This window comes from Rhinoderma darwinii, chromosome 2 (genome assembly GCF_050947455.1).
Source record: "Rhinoderma darwinii isolate aRhiDar2 chromosome 2, aRhiDar2.hap1, whole genome shotgun sequence".
In the NCBI taxonomy this organism is placed as follows: domain Eukaryota; kingdom Metazoa; phylum Chordata; class Amphibia; order Anura; family Rhinodermatidae; genus Rhinoderma; species Rhinoderma darwinii.
The window spans coordinates 308257751-308278418 of record NC_134688.1 but is presented as its reverse complement, the minus strand read 5'-3'; the positions used below and the strand labels follow the sequence as shown (position 1 = coordinate 308278418).

Below are 20668 nucleotides of genomic sequence, written 5' to 3'. Positions count from 1 at the left end.
TTCCCAGATTGGGTTCGCCCATGACAGGGCCATGCCAGCGAGTAGAGACACGATGAAGGCGATCTTGGTTCCGTCCAAAGGAAATGCTCGGGCGTGCAGGGAAAAATGGATATAGCGTTGGTTCAGAAATCCCCTGCACGTACTTGCGTCTCCATGCAACCGAGAAGGTAATAGCAGCGAGAACCGGGAATCCGAACTGGAACCACCAGGAAAAGTAGCAGGAGGGTCGGTCGGGGGAGCTTGTATAGAGGAAATGGAAGCAGTTAGCGCCCCTAGCTGCTGCGCCATGGAGTCCACCGCCACAAGAAGTTGATCCTGTCTTGTTCGGAGATACTGCAGTTCCACCTGCATGGCTTGGGAGGGTGACATGCCCTTAAATTGACCAGCGGGGTCCATGGCTTGAGTGTACTGTCACGAGGCGGGGTGTGGACCCACTGGGCCGTACTGCGTAGTGGGATGGCAGCTGGCCAAACAGGTATGGTACAGAGTCTATAGTCCACAAAAGGGTACCTGAGGCAATGTAGACAGCAGCAAGGCAGGCTCGGCTGGGACCAGGTGGTAGGTAGACGTCAGGCGTGGAGCAGCAGAACAGGCGTGGAAATGAAGCACAACACGACAACAGCTCAGCACGGCAGTAGATCAGGATGGTACAGATACCACAGGAAACAGGATACAGGTACGGGGGACACTGGGAAGCTGGAAGACACTTAGGAGAACTTTCGCAATACAGACTAAGGGAAACAACAACACTCAGACATAGAAGCAGGGGGCTGGACCCCTCTTATAGTCCAGGGTACTCACGGGTCAACGTTCATCACAAGTTCCGGTGCGCGCGCTGCCCCTTTAATAGATCCGGCTGAGGTGAGTAGACGCGAGCGCTGGCGTCTCCTGAGGAGGAGGCTGGGGCCAGCGCTTGCCGACTCATGGCTACAGCTGTCAGGGGGAGGTTGGAGCTGACGGCCCGCAGCCACGGACATTACACCAGGGCTTCCTCCGGACTATTCGCATGGTGTTTGAGGAGCATCGACAGGTCTCATCTGTAGGCTAGCTTGATTAATCTACGCCAAGAAGACACCTCTGTGAGCGAGTACGCCATACACTTTCGCACCCTGGCGGGAGAACTGTTATGGAACAATGAGGCATTGGTGGCTGCATTCTGGCATGGACTGTCTCCTAAATTTAAGGACGAAGTTGCCGCTAGAGATCTGCCGTCTACCCTGGATGACCTCATCCTTCTGTCCGCCTGGATTGATATGCGGATCCGAGAATGCCGCCAAGAGGTTCATTGGGAGGGAGGCCACCCTAGTCTGGCCCCTACTTTGCAGCAACCCCTGGTGTCCTCAGATGTTGATCCTCCTAAGGAGTCTGTGATGATGGACCAGTGCAAGCTATCCACCCAGGAGAGACAACGCAGACGCACTTTGGTACTCTGTCTATATTGCAGCCTCGCCGGCCATCTTGTGTGTCTGTGTACCTAAAAATCCCAAAGCCTAGGGTTGCTAGGAGAGACAAACTTGGGTAAGAAAGGACTTCCGTCTAAACCAGTGACCATAGTGTCCAGCGAGAGAACGCATCAGGTCTCTGCGTATCTGGACTCTGGATCCGCTGCTAATTTCATTCGTAGAGACCTGGTAGATCTTCTTCACCACCCCCTGTAGAGTCCGTTGACGGTTGCATCTGTACCACCTCTGCCAGACCCAGTTATAGCTGTGACCAAGCCACTGAGGCTCCAAGTGGGAGCTCTTCACTCCAAACTTCTGTCGTTCTATATCCTATCCAAAGCTGTTAATCTTGTGTTGCTGGACCTGCCTTGGCTCCGATTTCATGCCCTAGTCCTGGACTGGAATTTTGGAGAGGTTCTCCAGTGGGGCCCTGAGTGTCAAAGCCGATGCCTGGTGCAGATTCGTTCGGCTCATCCTACTCTGCCTCGGTCATTGGCAGGATTGCCGGGTCATTATGCTGCATTTTCAGATGTCTTCAGCAAGAGGGAGGCGGAGACATTGCCTTCACACTGGGCGTATGACTGCCCTATCGAGCTGATTCCTGGTGCATCCCTTCCCGTGATAGGGTATATCCTCTTTCCTTGCCAGTGACTCTGTCCATGTCCGCCTATGTGGAAGAGAACTTGGAGAGGGGCTTCATATGGAAGTCTTCCTCTCCAGCAGGAGCCGGGTTCTTCTTTGTCAAAAAGAAGGATGGTTCTCTTCGGCCTTGTATTGACAACCGAGGTCTCAAAAAGATCACGAGGAAAAATAAATATCCGTTGCCACTGATCTCCAAACTGTTTGATCGTATACGTGGTGCCAAGATTTTTTACAAACTAGACCTGCGTGGGGTTTACAACCTAGTCCGGATTCACCAGGGTGACGAATGGAAGACTGCATTTAACACCCGTGATGGACACTATGAATATCTAGTAATGCCCTTCGGCCTGTGTAATGCTCCCGCTGTCTTCCAGGAGTTCGTTAATTACATTTTCCGTGACCTCCTCTATGTTTGTGTTTTAGTCTATCTTGATGATATCTTGATTTTTTTCTCCAGATCCTATGACGCATCAGAGACATGTCCGTCAAGTTTTGCTGCGGTTAAGGGAGAATCGTCTGTACGCTAAGTTGGAGAAGTGCGTGTTTGAGAAAGATGTTCTACCCTTCCTGGGCTACATCGTCTCGATTCGAGGTCTCGAGATGGATCCTGAAAAGTTAAAGTCTGTCCTGGAATGGCCACACCCTCAAGGCTTGAGGGTAATACAGCGCTTTCTGGGATTCGCCAATTTCTACAGACAGTTTATTCCAAACGTCTCCTATCGCTAACGTCACTAAGAAGGGCATGAACGCCAAGGTGTGGACTCCTGAGGCAGAGTCCGCATTCAACAGCCTGAAGAGTGCCTTCATGTCAGGCTCTATCCTCCTTCATCCAGATGTTTCTCTACAGTTCTCGTTGGAGGTGGACGCATCCTCTGTCGGTACTGGTGCAATCCTGTTCCAGAGAGGCTCCAGGGGCAAGTCAATAGTATGTGGATATTTTTCCAAGCTCTTCCGCAGAACGCAAATACTCGATTGGAGACGGGGAGTTACTGGCCATCAAGTTTGCTCTGGAGGAGTGGACACATCTACTAGAGGGCACCGCTCATCCTATCCTGATTTTTACCGACCATAAGAACCTCATCTTTCTTCAGACAGCCCAGCGGCTGAACCCTCGTCAGGCCAGGTGGTCACTGTTCTTTACCAGGTTCCAGTTTGAGCTCCATTATCGCCCGGTCGACAAGAATGTGAGGGCCGATGCCTTGTCCAGGTCTTTCGAGACAGAAGACACCATGGAGATTCCACAGAACATTATTGACCTGTCTTGCATTGTCTCTGTCAATCCCCTGCAAGTTGAAGACATTCCTCCAGGGAGGACTCTTGTGTGTCTGGCTGACCGTGGAAGAATCCTCCGCTGGGGACACTCCTCTAGACTGGCAGGTCATGCGGGGTCCTGTAAGACCCGGGATCTGATTGCTCGTCATTTCAGGTGGCCCACGCTGCCCAAGGACATTATGGACTTTGTTTCTTCCTGTTCAGTATGTGCAGCCAACAAGGTCGCTCACTCCAGACCTGCTGGTTTGCTCCAGCCATTCCCTGTGCCCAATGCTCCCTGGCAGCATATAGCTATGGACTTTATCACTGACCTGCCTCTCTCAGCCGGATGCAGTACTGTCTGGGTGGTGGTGGATCGATTTTCAATGATGGCCCACTTCGTTCCTCTGACCGGTCTTCCTTCTGCTCCTCTGCTGGCCAAGCTGTTCATCCAACACATCTTCCGCCTGCACGGCTTGCCGCCGCATATTATGTCTGATCGGGGAGTTCGGTTCACCTCGAAGTTCTGGAGAGCCCTCTGCGGACTCCTCGCTGTGAAGTTGGACTTTTCCCCGGCCTACCATCCTCAGTCCAGTGGTCAGGTCGAGAGGCTCAATCAGATCTTGGAGAACTACCTACGTCACTTCATCTCCAAGCAGCATGATGACAGGGTGCAGTTGCTTCCGTGGGCGGAGTTCTCTTACAATAATCACACCAGCGAGTCCACACAGAAGACACCGTTCTATATCGTCTATGGCCAACACCTACAAATTCCTCTCCCGGTCCCTGTTACGTCCGAGGGGCTGCTGACACGGCTTTTACAGACTTTCTGCAGATCTGGCAGCAGACTCGATCCTCCATCCTGCTGGCGGTCACCCGCATGAAGCGGAAGGCGGACACAAGGAGAAGAGAACCTCAATGCCCCTACTCTTCTGAAGAAGTTTCTCTCTTGCTCTGGTACCAAGAAGAAGGGGCGTAAGAGGGGGGATACTGTCATGTCCGTGGCTGCGGGCCGTCAGGTTAACTCTCCCCCTGACGGCTGCAGCCATGGGTCAGCGAGCATTGGCCGCAGTCTCCTTCTCAGGAGACGCCAGCGCTCACTTCCACTCACCTCGGCCGGACCCCGTAGGGTGCACGCTCATGCCCGCTCTAAAGGGGCAGCGCAGGCACCTGACTTTGATGAACTATTAGCCCATGAGTGTCCTGGACTATAAGATGGGTTCAGCCCCTTGCTTCTATGCCTGAGCGTTGTTGTCGTTGTTGCCTAAGTTTGTCTATGTGATGGTCTCCTAGTGTGTTCCTGTTGCTGTTCCTGTATCCGTGCTATCCTGGTTGTGTGCCGTGCTGTATTCCACGCCTGTCCTGCTTCACCACGCCTGACGTCTGCCTGCTGCCTAGTCCCAGCCGAGCCTGCCTTGCTACTGTCCAAGCTGCCACAGGTACCCTATACGAACTATAGACTTTAACCTGCGCCCTGTTGGCCAGCTGCCATACCGCCAAGGCAGTAGGGCCCAGTGGGTCCACGAACCCTACGTGACAGGGGATAGCACATTCTATCAGCCTATCAGGACAAGTGGACAGATGGATTTGAGTTAGAAGCAGCAACACAGACAGTTATCGACAGGAGCTGCACAGAACCTACAGTAGAAAAATAGTAAGACATTTTTAATGAAGACTATTTAAAAAAATTGCTTAACTTTTCATTTAGGAAGTAAATGAATAATTCAAAAAATATTCAGTGCAAAAGTGTCCATAGCTTTTAAGCTAATTCGCTTACCTATGCATGTCTTGCCATCAAAATGCAGGAAAAACTTGACATGACAGCCACAACGGGGACCATGATCAGTGTCATCACATGTATGTTGACAACCACCATTTCCATAATTACATGTCACTGTATTATAAGAAACAGAAAATATAGAATTTAGTGAACTGAATGTTCAATATAACTAGTACAATAATGTTACGTTTATGAAGTGGAGAATTTATAGCATTACTGAATTTCTAATTGAATGTTATGACCTAGTTATAAGCTATAGCTAACAATAAAAGTTGTCCCAGAATAAACTAAAGCCTTCCTTCCTACACTAGTTCTTAAGCGACTTATTTGCCTCCCTATTCTAAAATTGCCTCTCTGGTGGGTCAAATGGTCGATGTCCTATGTTTAAAGCCTACGTCGCTTAAATCATTGTTACGAAAATTCCTCCTATTCCTGACTGTGTCATTGCTGCCAATGGGCATAATGACCACTGGGTTCCCACCAACCTCTATGATATGCCAAACCCAGGCACCCATTAGACTGAAACTTTTTGGAATTCCCAGTATTTGTTGCAGTTTGCCCTGTTCACTCCTCTAATAATTGAATCCCCCCCCCCCCCCCACTACCAGCATCTTCCTGGCCCCACTTAGGCTCCTATTCCTTTCTTTACTAAAGCAATAATTTTCCCTGGTTGCAAGAGTAAATTTACTGCTGCAGATCAAGGCTTTGTTGTCCTGACACTTTTCTCTATAACTAAAGAGAGAAGAAAATTGCACGGCGCCACTTAGTGCAGGATCATCCGGGTAGGTAAAAGAATATAATGCGAGGAAAAGCAGCTATGCTCACCTATGGCAGTTGTGCGGTTCAGGCACAATACTGCCGTTGGCGTATAGAATGTATCATACAGTTGCAGCTCTCAATCCAAAGCTCCGGTATCATACAAATGGTACCACAATAAGTGAAAAAAGAATCAAGAAAAACTTATATAAAGAAAGCGCTACTGACATATTGGGAAAAAGTACTTTTTGTCTCCTACTAGGGAACCCATTGATATATATAAATGGCTCGTGTGAAGCAAACTCAAAGAAAACCAATTGAGGGCTAACATGACTATTAAGCATAAGAAATCAAATACAGCCTTATTAAACAACAAGATAAAAAATATATAAATATGATTATTGTATGTTTTACATGAAGGACCTTGTCACAGTCTTTTGTACCCATTTCACCTAACGTGCTTTCTTCTTTCTCTCGCTTTTTCTCTTAAGGTTGTACGCTCCATTTTTATCATATTTGTGTATTTTTTATCTTGTTGTTAAATAAAGCTGTATTTGATTTTTATGCCTAAAGGCCGTGTTATAGCTCAATTGGTTTTCAAAAAGTACTTTTTGACCTGATGAAGACACAGGTGCTGTGTTGAAACGCAAAGCCATATTAAATAATGATAAAAAAATAACTCTATTCAACTACCTTGGATTTTGCCAAATGTCAGTAGCGCTTTCTTTATGTCCTTACGTTTTTCTTGATTCTTTTTTCACTTTTCTCTATATGCCTCCTTCTTACTGTGCCCAGCTAGCTGCCTTATTATCCTGTACCTCAATGCCTCCATCCCATCTCATATCTACCGTGTAAATATTTTAAACAGAAGCAAGAAGTACAGATATATCAGACTTATAGTAAATTTATTGTTAGCTATTATCCAACCATAGGCCCAATTGTGGAACAAAACAATGTAATAACCTCAAACCTAGCGATGGACAATAAATTAAACATTACTGTCATGTTGAAGACCTTAGAATTGTCTATGTAGGGCAAATCATAAGTGAAGAATTACATAGGCCCTATATGGTCAATACTTGTGACAAGCTAAATGTGCCATGTGATTTAATAAAATCATGCTCTATCCCATCCCTAAGACAGCAAGCAACACATTTCCAAATAGCTGCAAATTGTGTTGTGTTAGTTGATTTTCCGCTATCTTGATAAAACTTACGTTTGCACTCTTTCTGATTTCTTGTTAGCTCAAATCCTGGTCTGCATTCACAGGACACACCTTTAGTTGTTTCTCTGCAAATATGGGCACAACCATGGTTCCTATCCATGCAGTGCATGCCTTCTGGAAAAGAGAAGTAGGTACAAAGGGAGAACAATAAATACAAATATCCTATAAGTTGTTCATATTCTAAATTTAGTTTGCTATGTTTTTTAAACATATAACATTCTTAATGTAAAGTTCAGATATGTTTTGCATTTTTGATGCGTATTCCGCACCGAAAAACTACATTGTGATTTGGGTTTTGCAAAACCCCATTCACATGTTTTTTTCAACTACAGATCTGAGGGCATGCTGTGGATTTTTAAATATGCAGCATGTCTATTATATTGTGGATTTGCTGTGGATATTGACTGCAATTTTGCCATGGATTAATTGCGGATTTGTCTCAGATTTTTTTCTAAAGCGTCTGTACTCACCCTAACTGCCCTTAAATTGGTTATTTAGTTTAGACAACCCCTATCCATTTGTCATATTAGGGCATATACAGTAGGTGTAATGGAAGGTTCCAGCCTAGGACACCTCTTCAATTATAACTAATTTAGAGCAACTACAAATATAAGAAAAATATTAATGAAAGACCCTAGTAGTTTGCAGGCAAAATACTTCAATTTGTAAAAGAAAATTGCCAAAGGCAATACATGGACCAGACCCAGAGGTTAATTAGAAATGTCGACCTGCACGAAATTGTAAATTGTAGTATCTGCCAACAACATTGAACTAAAATGAGAAAAGCACTAGTCACTAGCCCCGAAACCCTGAAGACGCTACGTTCTATAACGAAACATGTTGGGGGTGGGCTCTTCTCATTTTAGCTCAATGTTGTTGGCAGCTACTACAATTTACAGTTTCGTGCAGGTCAACATTTCTAATTGACCTCTGGGTCTGGTCCATGTATAGTCATCACCACACTTAGCAGTGTCAGTACATATTATTTCACATGCTGAGATCTACATTCTTACTGCTTGGTCTGGTCTATACATAGCCGTAATCTTTACCCAGCAGTCTCAATACTCATACTTCAAAACCACAAAAAAGGCCATACTTACTAGGTAGGTGGGTGGGTGAAAACCCGTTCCCAGCAGGACGCAGACAGGTCAAATAATGCTGCAGAAGGAGTGTGCATTAAATAGTGATAGCCCCTCCCACTAGTCTTGAGGGGAGTGGCGAACTAAGTGCTCAAAGGTGTGAGATAAATGAGTGTCAGTGTAGTGCTAGGGTGTGAATGTATGGTAAAAAAGAAATATGTATGTATGAAAGTGTCAGAACTGTGTAATAATGTAATAAAAATAAATAAATGTGATGAATAGGGGAGCAGCCCGCTTTAGCTAACACAAGCGGCGTTACAAATAGGCTGTTATTCGGCAAGATACGCCGTGCCTGACGACCAGCACATTATCCCTCCACGTATTACACATAGTACTGACACCCCATGTACTATTCACAGCACTGACCCCTATTCATCACATTTATTTATTTTTATTACATTATTACACAGTTCTGACACTTTCATACATACATATTTCTTTTTTACCATACATTCACACCCTAGCACTACACTGACACTCATTTATCGCACACCTTTGAGCACTTAGTTCGCCACTCCCCTGAAGACTAGTGGGAGGGGCTATCACTATTTAATGCACACTCCTTCTGCAGCATTTTTTGACCTGTCTGCGTCCTGCTGGGAACCGGTTTTCACCCACCCACCTACCTAGTAAGTATGGCCTTTTTTGTGGTCTTGATGTTATCTATGTCCCATTTTTTCTGCTTGTGCTTTTCAATACTCATACTTACCTGCCAGCATACATTGTAATTTTAAATTATATGTGGTATGCCCCCTTTTTAGTAACTTATTAAAGGTTGTATTCATTAGTTTAATTAGTTTAGTGTAGTTGGGAACAAAACAGGCTTTCTTTGCCTTTGGCAATTTTCTGTTAAAAAAAGTTACAAATATAAGCTCTCCTCTGGATGAGGCAACTTCTCAATGCATTAGGCGTTTTTAGGCGCTGATTTTGACTCGGAAACCACACCGAAATCAGCGCTAAAAATGGCCCAAATCTCCTTCCATTAAACTCTGGGTTTTTTGTCCGCTCGTGGAAAAAAAAGCTTCATGCCCTATCTTGGAGCAGATTCTGCTTCTAAATCTCCATTAAAATCAATACAAGACTGAAAAAAACGGTGCTATTCATTTGGAGTTGTTTTTGACGTGGCTTTTGACTAAAAACTGTCCACGGTTTTTACAGTTGCAAAATTAAAAAAGCGCTTAAACAAGCCTGAAAAACCGCGTAAAAAAAATGAGTGCATTACAAAATCTGCCTCAAAAATTCAGAAAAAATGTATGTGGCAGATTTTTTCTGCCAGACGAAAAACTCTGTGCAAACTAGCCCTTACAAGGACAGCTCTCTGATCCACATCTACAACACACCACAATTTCTTTTTAGGATAACCCTGACCGGTCTTATTGACAATATATTGAAACAGTATTAAAAGCAATACTTATTGGTTCTACCGTAAAGCTAGGATTAATGTATATTTCCAGTAGCTATGTGGAAAAGTAATTTACTTTATCTTTGCAAAGTTTATACCATTGGGAGCTGTATGTAAAATATAACATCGCACACCTTCTGGACGCTGAATGCATGTATGTTGGTTGTCACTAAGGAAGAATCCTTCTCGGCAGCGGCATTCATAGCTCCCCATCATGTTGACACATATCTGCTGGCAACCCCCATTTCCCTCCAAGCATTCATCCAAATCTAGATGAAGACGATAAAGAGAACATAAAATTAAGTAAAAACAAAAACCACTGCAATAATAAAGGAAAAAAGGGAAAACTAAACATCCCAAAATATTTCTATATTTTGTGTGTGACATAATAACATGGTTTGCAGTTATTAGCAGTTGTGGTTTTCTTAAAGGTATCTAGAACAGCATCTTTATAAAACTGCATCATGGTATCAATTAAAATCAAGGTTTTTTTTTTAATCAATTATATACCTCAGTTACTTCATATTGTACATCCCTATGTTCTGACACACAGAATTGCACATTTTTGTGTCCTGCATTTCTAGGGGCGTTCTGAGCCCATTTACCAATGCCAGCTATAAGGTGCAAATGAATTGATATAGCACCTCATACAGTGATAGCCACATGCACCTATTTGCAGTGATAGCACAGCACTCCCAATTACAGTGCCATCCAAATGCAAAATACTTCAAAATGCCTGCCACATGCCCCCCATTAGTGCATGCAACATTCCCCCAATAACAATTCCATACATTCCTCTCATATACAGTGCCAGCGACATGCCCTCCCATATACAGTGTCAACCATACGCCCACTATACAAAGTGCCTGCTATATTCATATGGCCACCATGCAAAGTGCCAGCCACATGCTAAATATAGTGACAATGAAATTACACTTATGATTGTGAGCCACATGCCACCCATAATTGAAAACATCCTCCCCCCATTTAGAATACTAGGGACATGTACTGTAGCAAACCCGGGACTCTTCCGCTGATTCCAGGGCATTTGAGGTTATGGTTATTGTTAAAGGGGTTTTCTAGAAAAATAAAATACATAAAAAATGTTGTATTTTGTAAAATAAGAACAACTGTGCATGTGAAATAAGGCTAACTTATGCTGTATTATAGGAAACAGCATATTTATAGCACTACGACCCTATAGCTATGGATAGGATTAGATACAGTTGTTCAGCAGAGAGTATCACACATGAAAGGCTTAGATATAGGGCCCATCTCGCTGACATTGCGGCTCCATCGCTGGACCCAGGAAAGGTAAGTATATTAATTGCTTTGCTTGTTATGTGTTACAATTTATTTTTTTGTGTTTGTGGTTTTTTACAGGTTCGGTTGTTGCACTACTTCGGGTTCGAGGACTACTTTGATGACAGCGGTTTTTTATTGTCAATAAAATATTTAACGAGGATTGTGTGGTGGTTTTTTATTTCAATAAAATATTTTTTCTATGTCTTTGTATTTTTTTAAACTTTAATACTACCGCCTTAGTAATAGCAGCTGACTGATTGACAGTGTCCATTACTAAGGCGGGGCTTAATGTTAGCCGGTGAAAAGGTTAACACTAACCAAAATTATTACCCCGGTACCCACCGGCACCAGGGTTGTCAGGAAGAGCCGGGTACGATCCAGTACGCAACCATCTGTAGTGACGTTGGGCACAAGGGCGGCCACAGGCTGGAATTATTAGACTGGGAGAAGCCAGAAACAGTGGGTCTTGCCACCCTGGTAATGCTAGCCTGCTGCTGCTATTTTGTATTTAGCTGGTTATGATAAATGGGGGGGACCCCAAATAATTTTTTCCAATTATTTAAAAAAAAAAAAAAAAAGGCTTGGAGTCCCCCCCATTTTTGATAACCAGTCAAATACAGCATAGCAGAAGGCTAGCATTACCAGGATGGGAAGGTCCACTGTTTTTGGGCTTTCCCAGCCTAATAATACCTGCCTGCAACCGCCCCTGTACATGACCATCACTACAGATGGTTGGGTACTGGATCATACCCGGCTGTTCCTGGCACCCCTGGTGGCAGTGGGTACCGGGGTAAGAATGAGGGGTTAGTGTTAGCCTTTTTCACCAGATAACACTAAGCCTCGTCTTAGTAATGGACGCTGTCAATCAGCAAGCGGCCATTACTAAGGAGGTAGTAATAAAGTTTCAAAGTAAATACAAAGATATCGAAAAAGTATTTTATTGAAATAAAAAAACATACAATACTCGTTAACCATTTTATTGAAAACAAAAAAGCCGTCATCGAAGTAGTCCTCGAAGCCAAAGTAGTCCAACAACCGAACCTGTAAAAAAACACAAACACACAAAAAAAACATTAGTAACACGTGATAGGCTTAGATGCAGGGCCCATGTGTGATACCGTCTGTTGGACCCTGTACCTTAGCCTATCACATGTTAGGCTTAGATATAGTGTCCCAGCAAACAGTAATCTTATACAGTGTAAGATTACTGTCTTCTGGGGCCCTGTATCTAAGCCTACTATGTGGTAGGCATAGATACAGGGCCCATTGGACAGTATCATACATGGCCATGTATCTAAGCCTACCATGTGGTAAGCTTAGATACAGGGCCCATGTCTGATCTTGTGATTCAATGAGTGGGAGAAGGCTATACGAGGATCCATTTTGTGAGGTACATATAGATATATTCTCCCTATAAGCAATGCTTCTAGAGGAGAATATCAACATACATACAGTCACTCCTGAAGCATGCCACAACAAAACCTCCGTATGCCTAAGTATGAATTTTAAAGGCATATGGAAGTACAGTAAAGGCCCCATGCACTAGAATGGGAACCCTATTACAGCTTTGTAAAAAAAACTTAGCTGTAATATGGCTGTCTGCATGAAGCCTTAGTGCTCTTGGTTATTAACAGAGTGCTCTTGTAGATAAAAGGGAGCAATTATAATAATATCATTACATCAGTAAATTACTATTCATACAATTCTTTAAAAATGAACTGCTTCTTAAGGCCCCATTCATACGACCGTAAAAATTGTCTGTAATTGCGGACCGTAATACGGTCCACAATTACTGACCCATTCAGTTCTATTGGCCGAGGACACCTTTCCGTATTGCTACGGATGGGTGTCCGTGCCGTAGAAATGTCCCGAAAATTATGGAACATGTCCGTTCTTTTGCATTTTATGTGCTTCTTACTTTATATGGGAGCACGGCCCGAAAATGCGTGCGGCAGTCGGCCGTGCCCGCAATCGCGGGCCGTGATTGCGAGCACGGCCGTGTACATGAGGCCTAAGAGTTTTGATATAATTTTGCAGTTGTAAGTAATACCTACATAATTTGCTAATTGTTAAAATAATTAAAATTGTTGTTTTATTATAATGAATGCTGATAATTACAACAATAATAGAAAAAAAAACATAACTATAGTTTATATTCTTATATACAATATAGTTATAATTAAATATAGTAACTAATCAAATCTTTGTGAGGTCAAGGTCTGTGTAACTTTAATTTTTAATATTTTATAAACAGAGATTAAAATGGTCTGCTAAATAGTCTTTATTGTCAAATCGCCTATTCAGTGTAACTCAAATGGTCCAAAATGTCTGGGAGTTGAGACTTAGGTGAAAAGGACTGTTCTTAATATAAATGTGGTAATGGGTCTGTGATCTACAGCCTGCTAGCAATCTTGTAACAGTTTTTCTGCTTTTTAAGAGCAAAAATACTGGCAGAAAATAAAATACAGGTTTTCATTTCCCTAGAGGTCCACCTCAAAAGCATACCACATGAGTTCCCTCCCTGCCCAGCTCTTGGCTTCCTCTATTTAAGTCAATAGAATTAGATTTGTGGTCTTCTGAGAAGGAAGGTGGTTTTAAGACTTGGATAACAACACAAAGCAAAACTAACCTTAAGATTCTAATGTGGAACTGGAAAATAACTTCGGAGAAACCTCAATGTTAATGCAGTAAGGCAATAAAAAGGTTAACAAGATCTACATCATTATAAAATATTCTGGAATTCTTTTCATAGAACGTTGCCCATTTATTTTTAGTACGAACAGTTTGAATACAATTATAGATTGTAAGAAAAAAGAGGGGGAAGCATTTTCCTTCTAAATATACCAATGCTAGGGTTAGTCACATATTTTAATGGCAAAAGTATGTCTAATTTCAACAGTACAAACCTCATAGAACAAAGCCACTGCCATATGACTACAAAGTGAATGAATATGATGGTAATCGTTCCTTTTTTTTACAGTAAACAGGAGTCGGTATGTGTATTGTGCAACGTCCACAGCCGCAGACTGACGTTCTTACCTAGCCCCCGACGGCCGCAACCACGGACGAGTTAGTTACGGGCAGCATTTTCCTCCTGAGAGAAGCCGGCACTCACTTCCGCATCGCTGCACTGGTTCCCGTAGTGTGTGAGCGAGCGCTCGCGTTCGGCCTTGAAGGGCTTGTGTACACACATGAATAAGATCTTGTAATTAGCCCATGATCACCCTGGACTATAAAAAGGGCTCTGCCCTTTCACTTATTGCCTGAGCGTTGTTGTGTTTACCCATGTTAGTCTTAGCAAATGGTCCCTTAGTGTTATTGTTCTCGTTGTTCGCGTGCCCTGCTACCTGTATCCTGTAGTCCGTACTATATCTGTTCCTGGGCCCTAACCTGTTGGAGTTGTGTTGTGCCACCGGTCACACCTGATGATATACACCACGTCTGGTGTCTACAAGTTCATCTGTGCCGAGCCTCCATTACTGTCTGGACTATTAAAGGTACTATTGTACTAGGACTGTTGTTTGGCCAGCTGCTACTCCACTACGGCGGTGTGGCCTAGTGGGTCCACATACCCACAGATCGTGACATATTGCACCTACTGTTTTCGATCGGATGGAAATTTGTACAGGTTTCCACTTGGAAAATCATAAAACAATTTAAATAGATCTTTAAAGAGGCTCTGTCACCAGATTATCAAATCCCTATCTCCTATTGAATGTGATGGGCGGTGCAATGTAGATAACAGCAAAGTTTTTTTTTTGTTTTTTTTTTAAACGATCATTTTTGCCAAAGTTATGAGCAATTTTATATTTATGCAAATGAGCTTTTCAATGGACAACTGGGCGTGTTTTCTCGTATTACCAACTGGGCGTGTATTGTGTTTTTACCAACTGGGCGTGTATTGTGTTTTTACCAACTGGGCGTTGTGAATAGAAGTGTATGACGCTGACAAATCAGCATCATCCACTTCTCATCGTTCCCACCCAGCTTCTTTCACTAAAGACACACAGCGTGACGTCACCCACAGGTCTTTCAAGCTTGTCGTCGGACAAAGAAGATACATCGGCTGCAGCCGTCCAAAAGGTTAATATGCTCGTCTCTAGGGTGTTTACTATGCTTACCTGACACGGTAATGCTGCTGCAAATTCAACTGTACGCCTGGAGCTGATGTGTCTTCTCTCTTCCAATGCCAAGGTTGAAGGACCTGTGGATGACGTCACTCTGTGTCTGCAGTGAAAGAAGCTGGCTGGGAATGATGACGTCACCCACAGGTCCGTCAACCTTGGCGTTGGAAGAGAGAAGACACATCAGCTCCAGGCGTACAGTTGAATTTGCAGCAGCATCACCGTGTCAGGTAAGCATAGTAAACTCCCTAGAGACGAGCATATTAACCTTTTGGATGGCTTGAGCCGATGTATCTTCTTTGTCCGACGACAAGCTTGAAGGACCTGTGGGTGACGTCACGCTGTGTGTCTTTAGTGAAAGAAGCTGGGTGGGAACGATGAGAAGTGTATGATTCTGATTTGTCAGCGTCATACACTTCTATTCACAACGCCCAGTTGGTAAAAACACAATACATGCCCAGTTGGTAATACGAGAAAACACGCCCAGTTGTCCATTGAAAAGCTCATTTGCATAAATATAAAATTGCTCATAACTTGGGCAAAAATGATCGTTTTAAAAAAAACTAAAAAACTTTGCTGTTATCTACATTGCAGCGCCCATCACATTCAATAGGAAATAGGGATTTGCCGTGGCGTAGCTATAGTGGTCGCAGAGGTCGCAGTTGCGACCGGGCCCCTAAGCCTGGGGGGCCCACGGGCCTCCGTTGCCATACAACAAGCTTCCTAAATAAATCTTCTGTGCCGTGAAGCCGGCACTTCCTGGTTACTACGGTCACATGGTACACTTAGTGTACCATGCGACCGTGTTCTCACGTGACAAGTCTTCCAGACAGTGGAGTGGGAGAGTTGGTTCGGAGGACTCCAGGTAAGCTGCAGTCTGTAATGTAATGTATTGTGTGGTGTTGTAATGTAATGTAATGTAATGTGTTGTAATGTAATGTGTTGTGATGCCTTGTAATGTATTGAGTTGTTTTGTGCTGTTTGCGGTGGAGAGGGGGGGCGTTAAATCAAAGCCCCCCCCCTCCTCTCTCCACCGCAAACTGCACAATCCGACACAATACAGTATAGTACACATGACTATGAGAGCGGGGCTGCGGCTGTGTAATACAATCACTGCCCCGCTCCTGAGTCCTGACATATGCGCGGGGTCAGGATGATGCGATGCGGCCAGCGCTGCACTAATGATCTGCGGCACTGAAAACAGAACATGGCGGGCCAACTACAAAACACCCCCATGTTCTGTCCTCAGTGCCTGAACCGCCGCTCATTAGTGCAGTGCCGGCCGCATCTCCTCATGCTGACCACGCGCGCACTTCCTGTCAGGAGCGGGGCAATGGTTGTATTACACAGCCGCAGCCCCGCTCTATAACGGCGGAGATCAGAGAAACCTCTCATCTCCGCCGCTATTCTCCTGAATGCTGCGATCAAAGCTGACCAGCATTCAGGGAAAGTGAGAAGGGGGATGCCCCTGGATCGCGTCACAGGGAATTCCTGTGACGCGATTGAGGGACATACCATATATGGGCAGACAGCCCAGAGTCCATTGAAGGACCCCAGTGCTGTCTGACCATATTTCCTGTTTTTGGGGCATACTTAGGTATGTCCTAACAGCTGCCTGTGTACTATCTGTACACAGGCTAATGTACTGGCATATATCTGATATATGCCAGTACATTAAAGTTTAAAAAATAAAGTAAAAACAAAGTAATGTTAAATAAAAAAAAATACACATACGCCTTTTTTACAATAAGCATTAAAATAAGTCTCAATACATAAAATATACATATAATTTTTTTGCATCATTTATGATGTGTACGCTGTAAAAAATAAAATAAAAACTGCTTTCTATCACTTATTGTGGGGCACGAGGTGCGATGATGAATTTAACCTCCATGTGCCTCACATTAAGGGCTCAATTACACGAGCGTGTGCGTTTTGCGGACACAAAAACTGCGGCATTTTGCGTGCGCAAAAGGCAATTAACAGCTCCGTGTGTCAGCCCTGTATGATGCGCGGCTGCGTGCTTTTCGCGCAGCTGCCATCATGATGACACTCCGTTTGAATGTTTGTCAACAGAAAAGCACGTGGTGCTTTACTGTTTGCAAACATACTTTTAACTGCTGTTGCGCGAATCACGCGCGTCCCACGGAAGTGCTTCCGTGTGGTGCGCGTGATTTTCACGCAGCCATTGACTTCAATGGGTGCGTGATGCGCAAACAGCGCACAAAGATAGGGCATGTCGTGAGTTTTTTTCAGCGGACTCACGCTGCGCAAAACCCACGGATTGTCTGCATGTCCCCATAGACTAATATAGGTGCGTACGTATATCACGCTCGTGTAAACGAGCCCTAATAGTAATTAACCCCATGATGTACCTTACACATTAACCCATTATGACTGAGAAACATGATGGGGTTAATTACTATTAATGTGAGGCACATTCAAAATTCATCATCACACCTCGTGCCTCACATCAGAAAACGAAATAACTTTTTTTATTACTGTTGGCAAAGTAAACGAAGTATCGGTATCGTAGTGCAAATTTTGGTATCGTGACATCCCTACACTGTGGGTCGCGTCCCCCTTGGGGGTTCATGTGAGGACCTCCGGGGGGTCGCGAGTCACTCACCGAGGTCCCGGTTCCATTCAATCCTGGAGCAAGGAGCTGAAGTGTCCTTGATCCAGCATTCACTGTGCCCTGAGCGGCTCGACGCAGGCTCGACACAGGCAGGCGGGATGCAGCGACATCATCGCACCTGTCTGCGCTGAGTCACTCATAGCACACACCGGAGGAGGCGAAGGATCCTCCACCCGACGTGGGAACGGGGATAGGTAAGTAATTATGTTATTTTTCTATTATGCATATATGGGGGCATTATACTGTATGGGGGCTGATATTGCATGGGCGCTGATAAGATAGGGGGCATTATACTGTATGGGGAGCATTATACGGTATGGGGCTTTTATGGGGGGGCATTATACTGTATGGGGGCTGATATTGCGGGGGGGGATTATACTGCATGGGGGCTGATAAGATGGGGGGCATTATACTGCATGGGGGCTGAAATGGGGGAATCATACTGTATAGGGGGCTGATATGGGGAGCATTATACGGTATGGGGCTGTTATGGGGGGGCATTATACGTTATGGGGCATTATACTGTGTGGGGGCATTATACTATGGGGGCTGTTGGGAATAGGCGCGCGCAGGGGTCTGATGATGATGGTGGTGTTGGGGAGTGGTAGGGGGGTCCAAGCTGAATTCTTGCACCCGGGCCCATGAGCCTTTAGATACGCCCCTGGGGATTTGATAATCTGGTGACAGAGCCTCTTTAAAGAGGCTCTGTCACCAGATTTTGCAACCCCTATCTCCTATTGCAGCAGATCGGCGCTGCAATGGAGATAAGAGTAACGTTTTTTTTTGTTTTTTTTTAAACCTCATTTTTGGCCAAGTTATGACCATTTTTATATTTATGTAAATGAGGCTTTCTAAAGTACAACTGGGCGTGTTCAAAGTAAAAGTACAACTGGGCGTGTATTGTGTTCGTTACATCGGGGCGTTTTTACTTCTTTTACTAGCTGGGCGTTGTGTATAGAAGTATCAGCCACTTCTCTTCACAACGCCCAGCTTCTGGCAGTGCAAAGACACAGCGTGTTCTCGAGAGATCACGCTGTGACGTCACTCACTTCCTGCCCCAGGTCCTGCATCGTGTCGGACGAGCGAGGACACATCGGCACCAGAGGCTACAGTTGATTCTGCAGCAGCATTAGCGTTTGCAGTTAAGTAGCTACATCGACTTACCTGCAAACGCCGATGCTGCTGCAGAATCAACTGTAGCCTCTGGTGCCGATGTGTCCTCGCTCGTCCGAGACGATGCAGGACCTGGGGCAGGAAGTGAGTGACGTCACAGCGTGATCTCTCGAGAACACGCTGTGTGTCTGTGCACTGCCAGAAGCTGGGCGTTGTGAAGAGAAGTGGATGATACTTCTATACACAACGCCCAGCTAGTAAAAGAAGTAAAAACGCCCCGATGTAACACACACAATACACGCCCAGTTGTACTTTTACTTTAAACACGCCCAGTTGTACTTTAGAAAGCCTCATTTACATAAATATAAAAATGGTCATAACTTGGCCAAAAATGAGGTTTAAAAAAAAACAAAAAAAAACGTTACTCTTATCTCCATTGCAGCGCCGATCTGCTGCAATAGGAGATAGGGGTTGCAAAATCTGGTGACAGAGCCTCTTTAATAACCACTGTCCCATTAGCAGCGCTGTATCCTATGGGTTTACAGTATCATGTAATTTACAATGGAACCATTATTGAAGTCATTCCTGTTTTCAGTAATCTTGCCATGTAAGTAACAATTAACAATCTGAAGACATTACAATGCTAGTCCTTATCCATACGGCCATTTCTCAGAGACCGTAATTAGAGAGGAATTCTTCATAAGAAGCATTGCATATAGGGGAGAATATCTCCATACACACGCAGTCATACGGAGCCTATACGGCAGTGCATGGAGGCTATTGCTCCATAGTAAGGGATCCGTACAGGCTCAGCTCAGTGTACTCTGCCATGTGCATGAACCCGTACATGTATGGTTCTGACCAATGCATATATGCTATAGTGGTGGGAATAATTAGTATTTAATTGTTAATGGTATTAAATACTGGTGTTTATTTTACTATTGTCAAAGAAAAATAGATGGCCGACACACGTTAGAAATTGTTTGTGCAAAAGTTCCATATCGTAATCCAACGACATTACCACGTTTGGATGTTTTTCATCTAATGTATATGGGCACCCTTAGGGGCCACTACTCTAAATTATCTACATACCATTTAGGTACTAGATTAAGGGTTGACTATCATATGACTACTGGGTTTACTGATACATTATACGTTACCTAGACAGTTGTGTCCATCATGTGCCAGTCGAAATCCATCATAACATGTACACCGGTAGTTGCCAGGGATATTAACACACTCGTGTACACATCCTGCATTATCATCTCGCTCACATTCATCCACATCTATATTAAAAAAAAGAAAAAACAAATATATAACAACTATTTTTTCATTAAAAAAAATCAAAGAAATGCATCCACAGGGATGTTATTTCACGGTAACTCTTGCTTACCTTTGCAGTGCTTTCCATCTCCTGTGTATCCAGACTTGCATATGCACTTGTATGAGCGGAGGGTATTCTGGCAGATTGCATCTATGTGGCAGTTGTCTGTTCCTTCCACACATTCATCAACATCTAAAGCAGGTTTAATAGGATCTCATCAAAAGTATACAGCCTAATGGTATAAGTTACCTTCTAGTTATACTGTTTGAGAACATAGAGTATGTCTGAAAATTCTGTTTTATTCACACACAAAAACAAACAAAAAAAAACAACAACACAGGAGCCTAGCATTATATGGAGAGCATGAAGCATATATCACGGGAAGACTGTGCAGTCATATGTTGGGAAACAAGCAAAATCCCCATGGTTTGATGAAATCCCAGATCCTTAGAGTTGGGTATGTAACTTTTTCCACACTGATATATTTCAACAATATGAATCTCATCTCTTCTATAATATCGTTTGAC

At 44.0% G+C, this 20668-nt stretch overlaps 1 protein-coding gene across 1 annotated transcript in view; it reads right to left on the bottom strand.

Annotated features, from left to right (window-relative positions):
* Positions 1 to 20668, bottom strand: part of SCUBE3 (signal peptide, CUB domain and EGF like domain containing 3) — a 127935-nt gene that overhangs the window by 88090 nt on the left and 19177 nt on the right. The window contains exons 2-6 of the mRNA XM_075853524.1: positions 20211 to 20333; positions 19978 to 20103; positions 9772 to 9906; positions 7088 to 7210; positions 5113 to 5229 (exon numbers count right to left, since the gene is read on the bottom strand). Coding sequence (XP_075709639.1) covers positions 5113 to 5229; positions 7088 to 7210; positions 9772 to 9906; positions 19978 to 20103; positions 20211 to 20333 — 624 coding nt within the window. The remainder of the gene's footprint in view (positions 1 to 5112; positions 5230 to 7087; positions 7211 to 9771; positions 9907 to 19977; positions 20104 to 20210; positions 20334 to 20668) is intronic.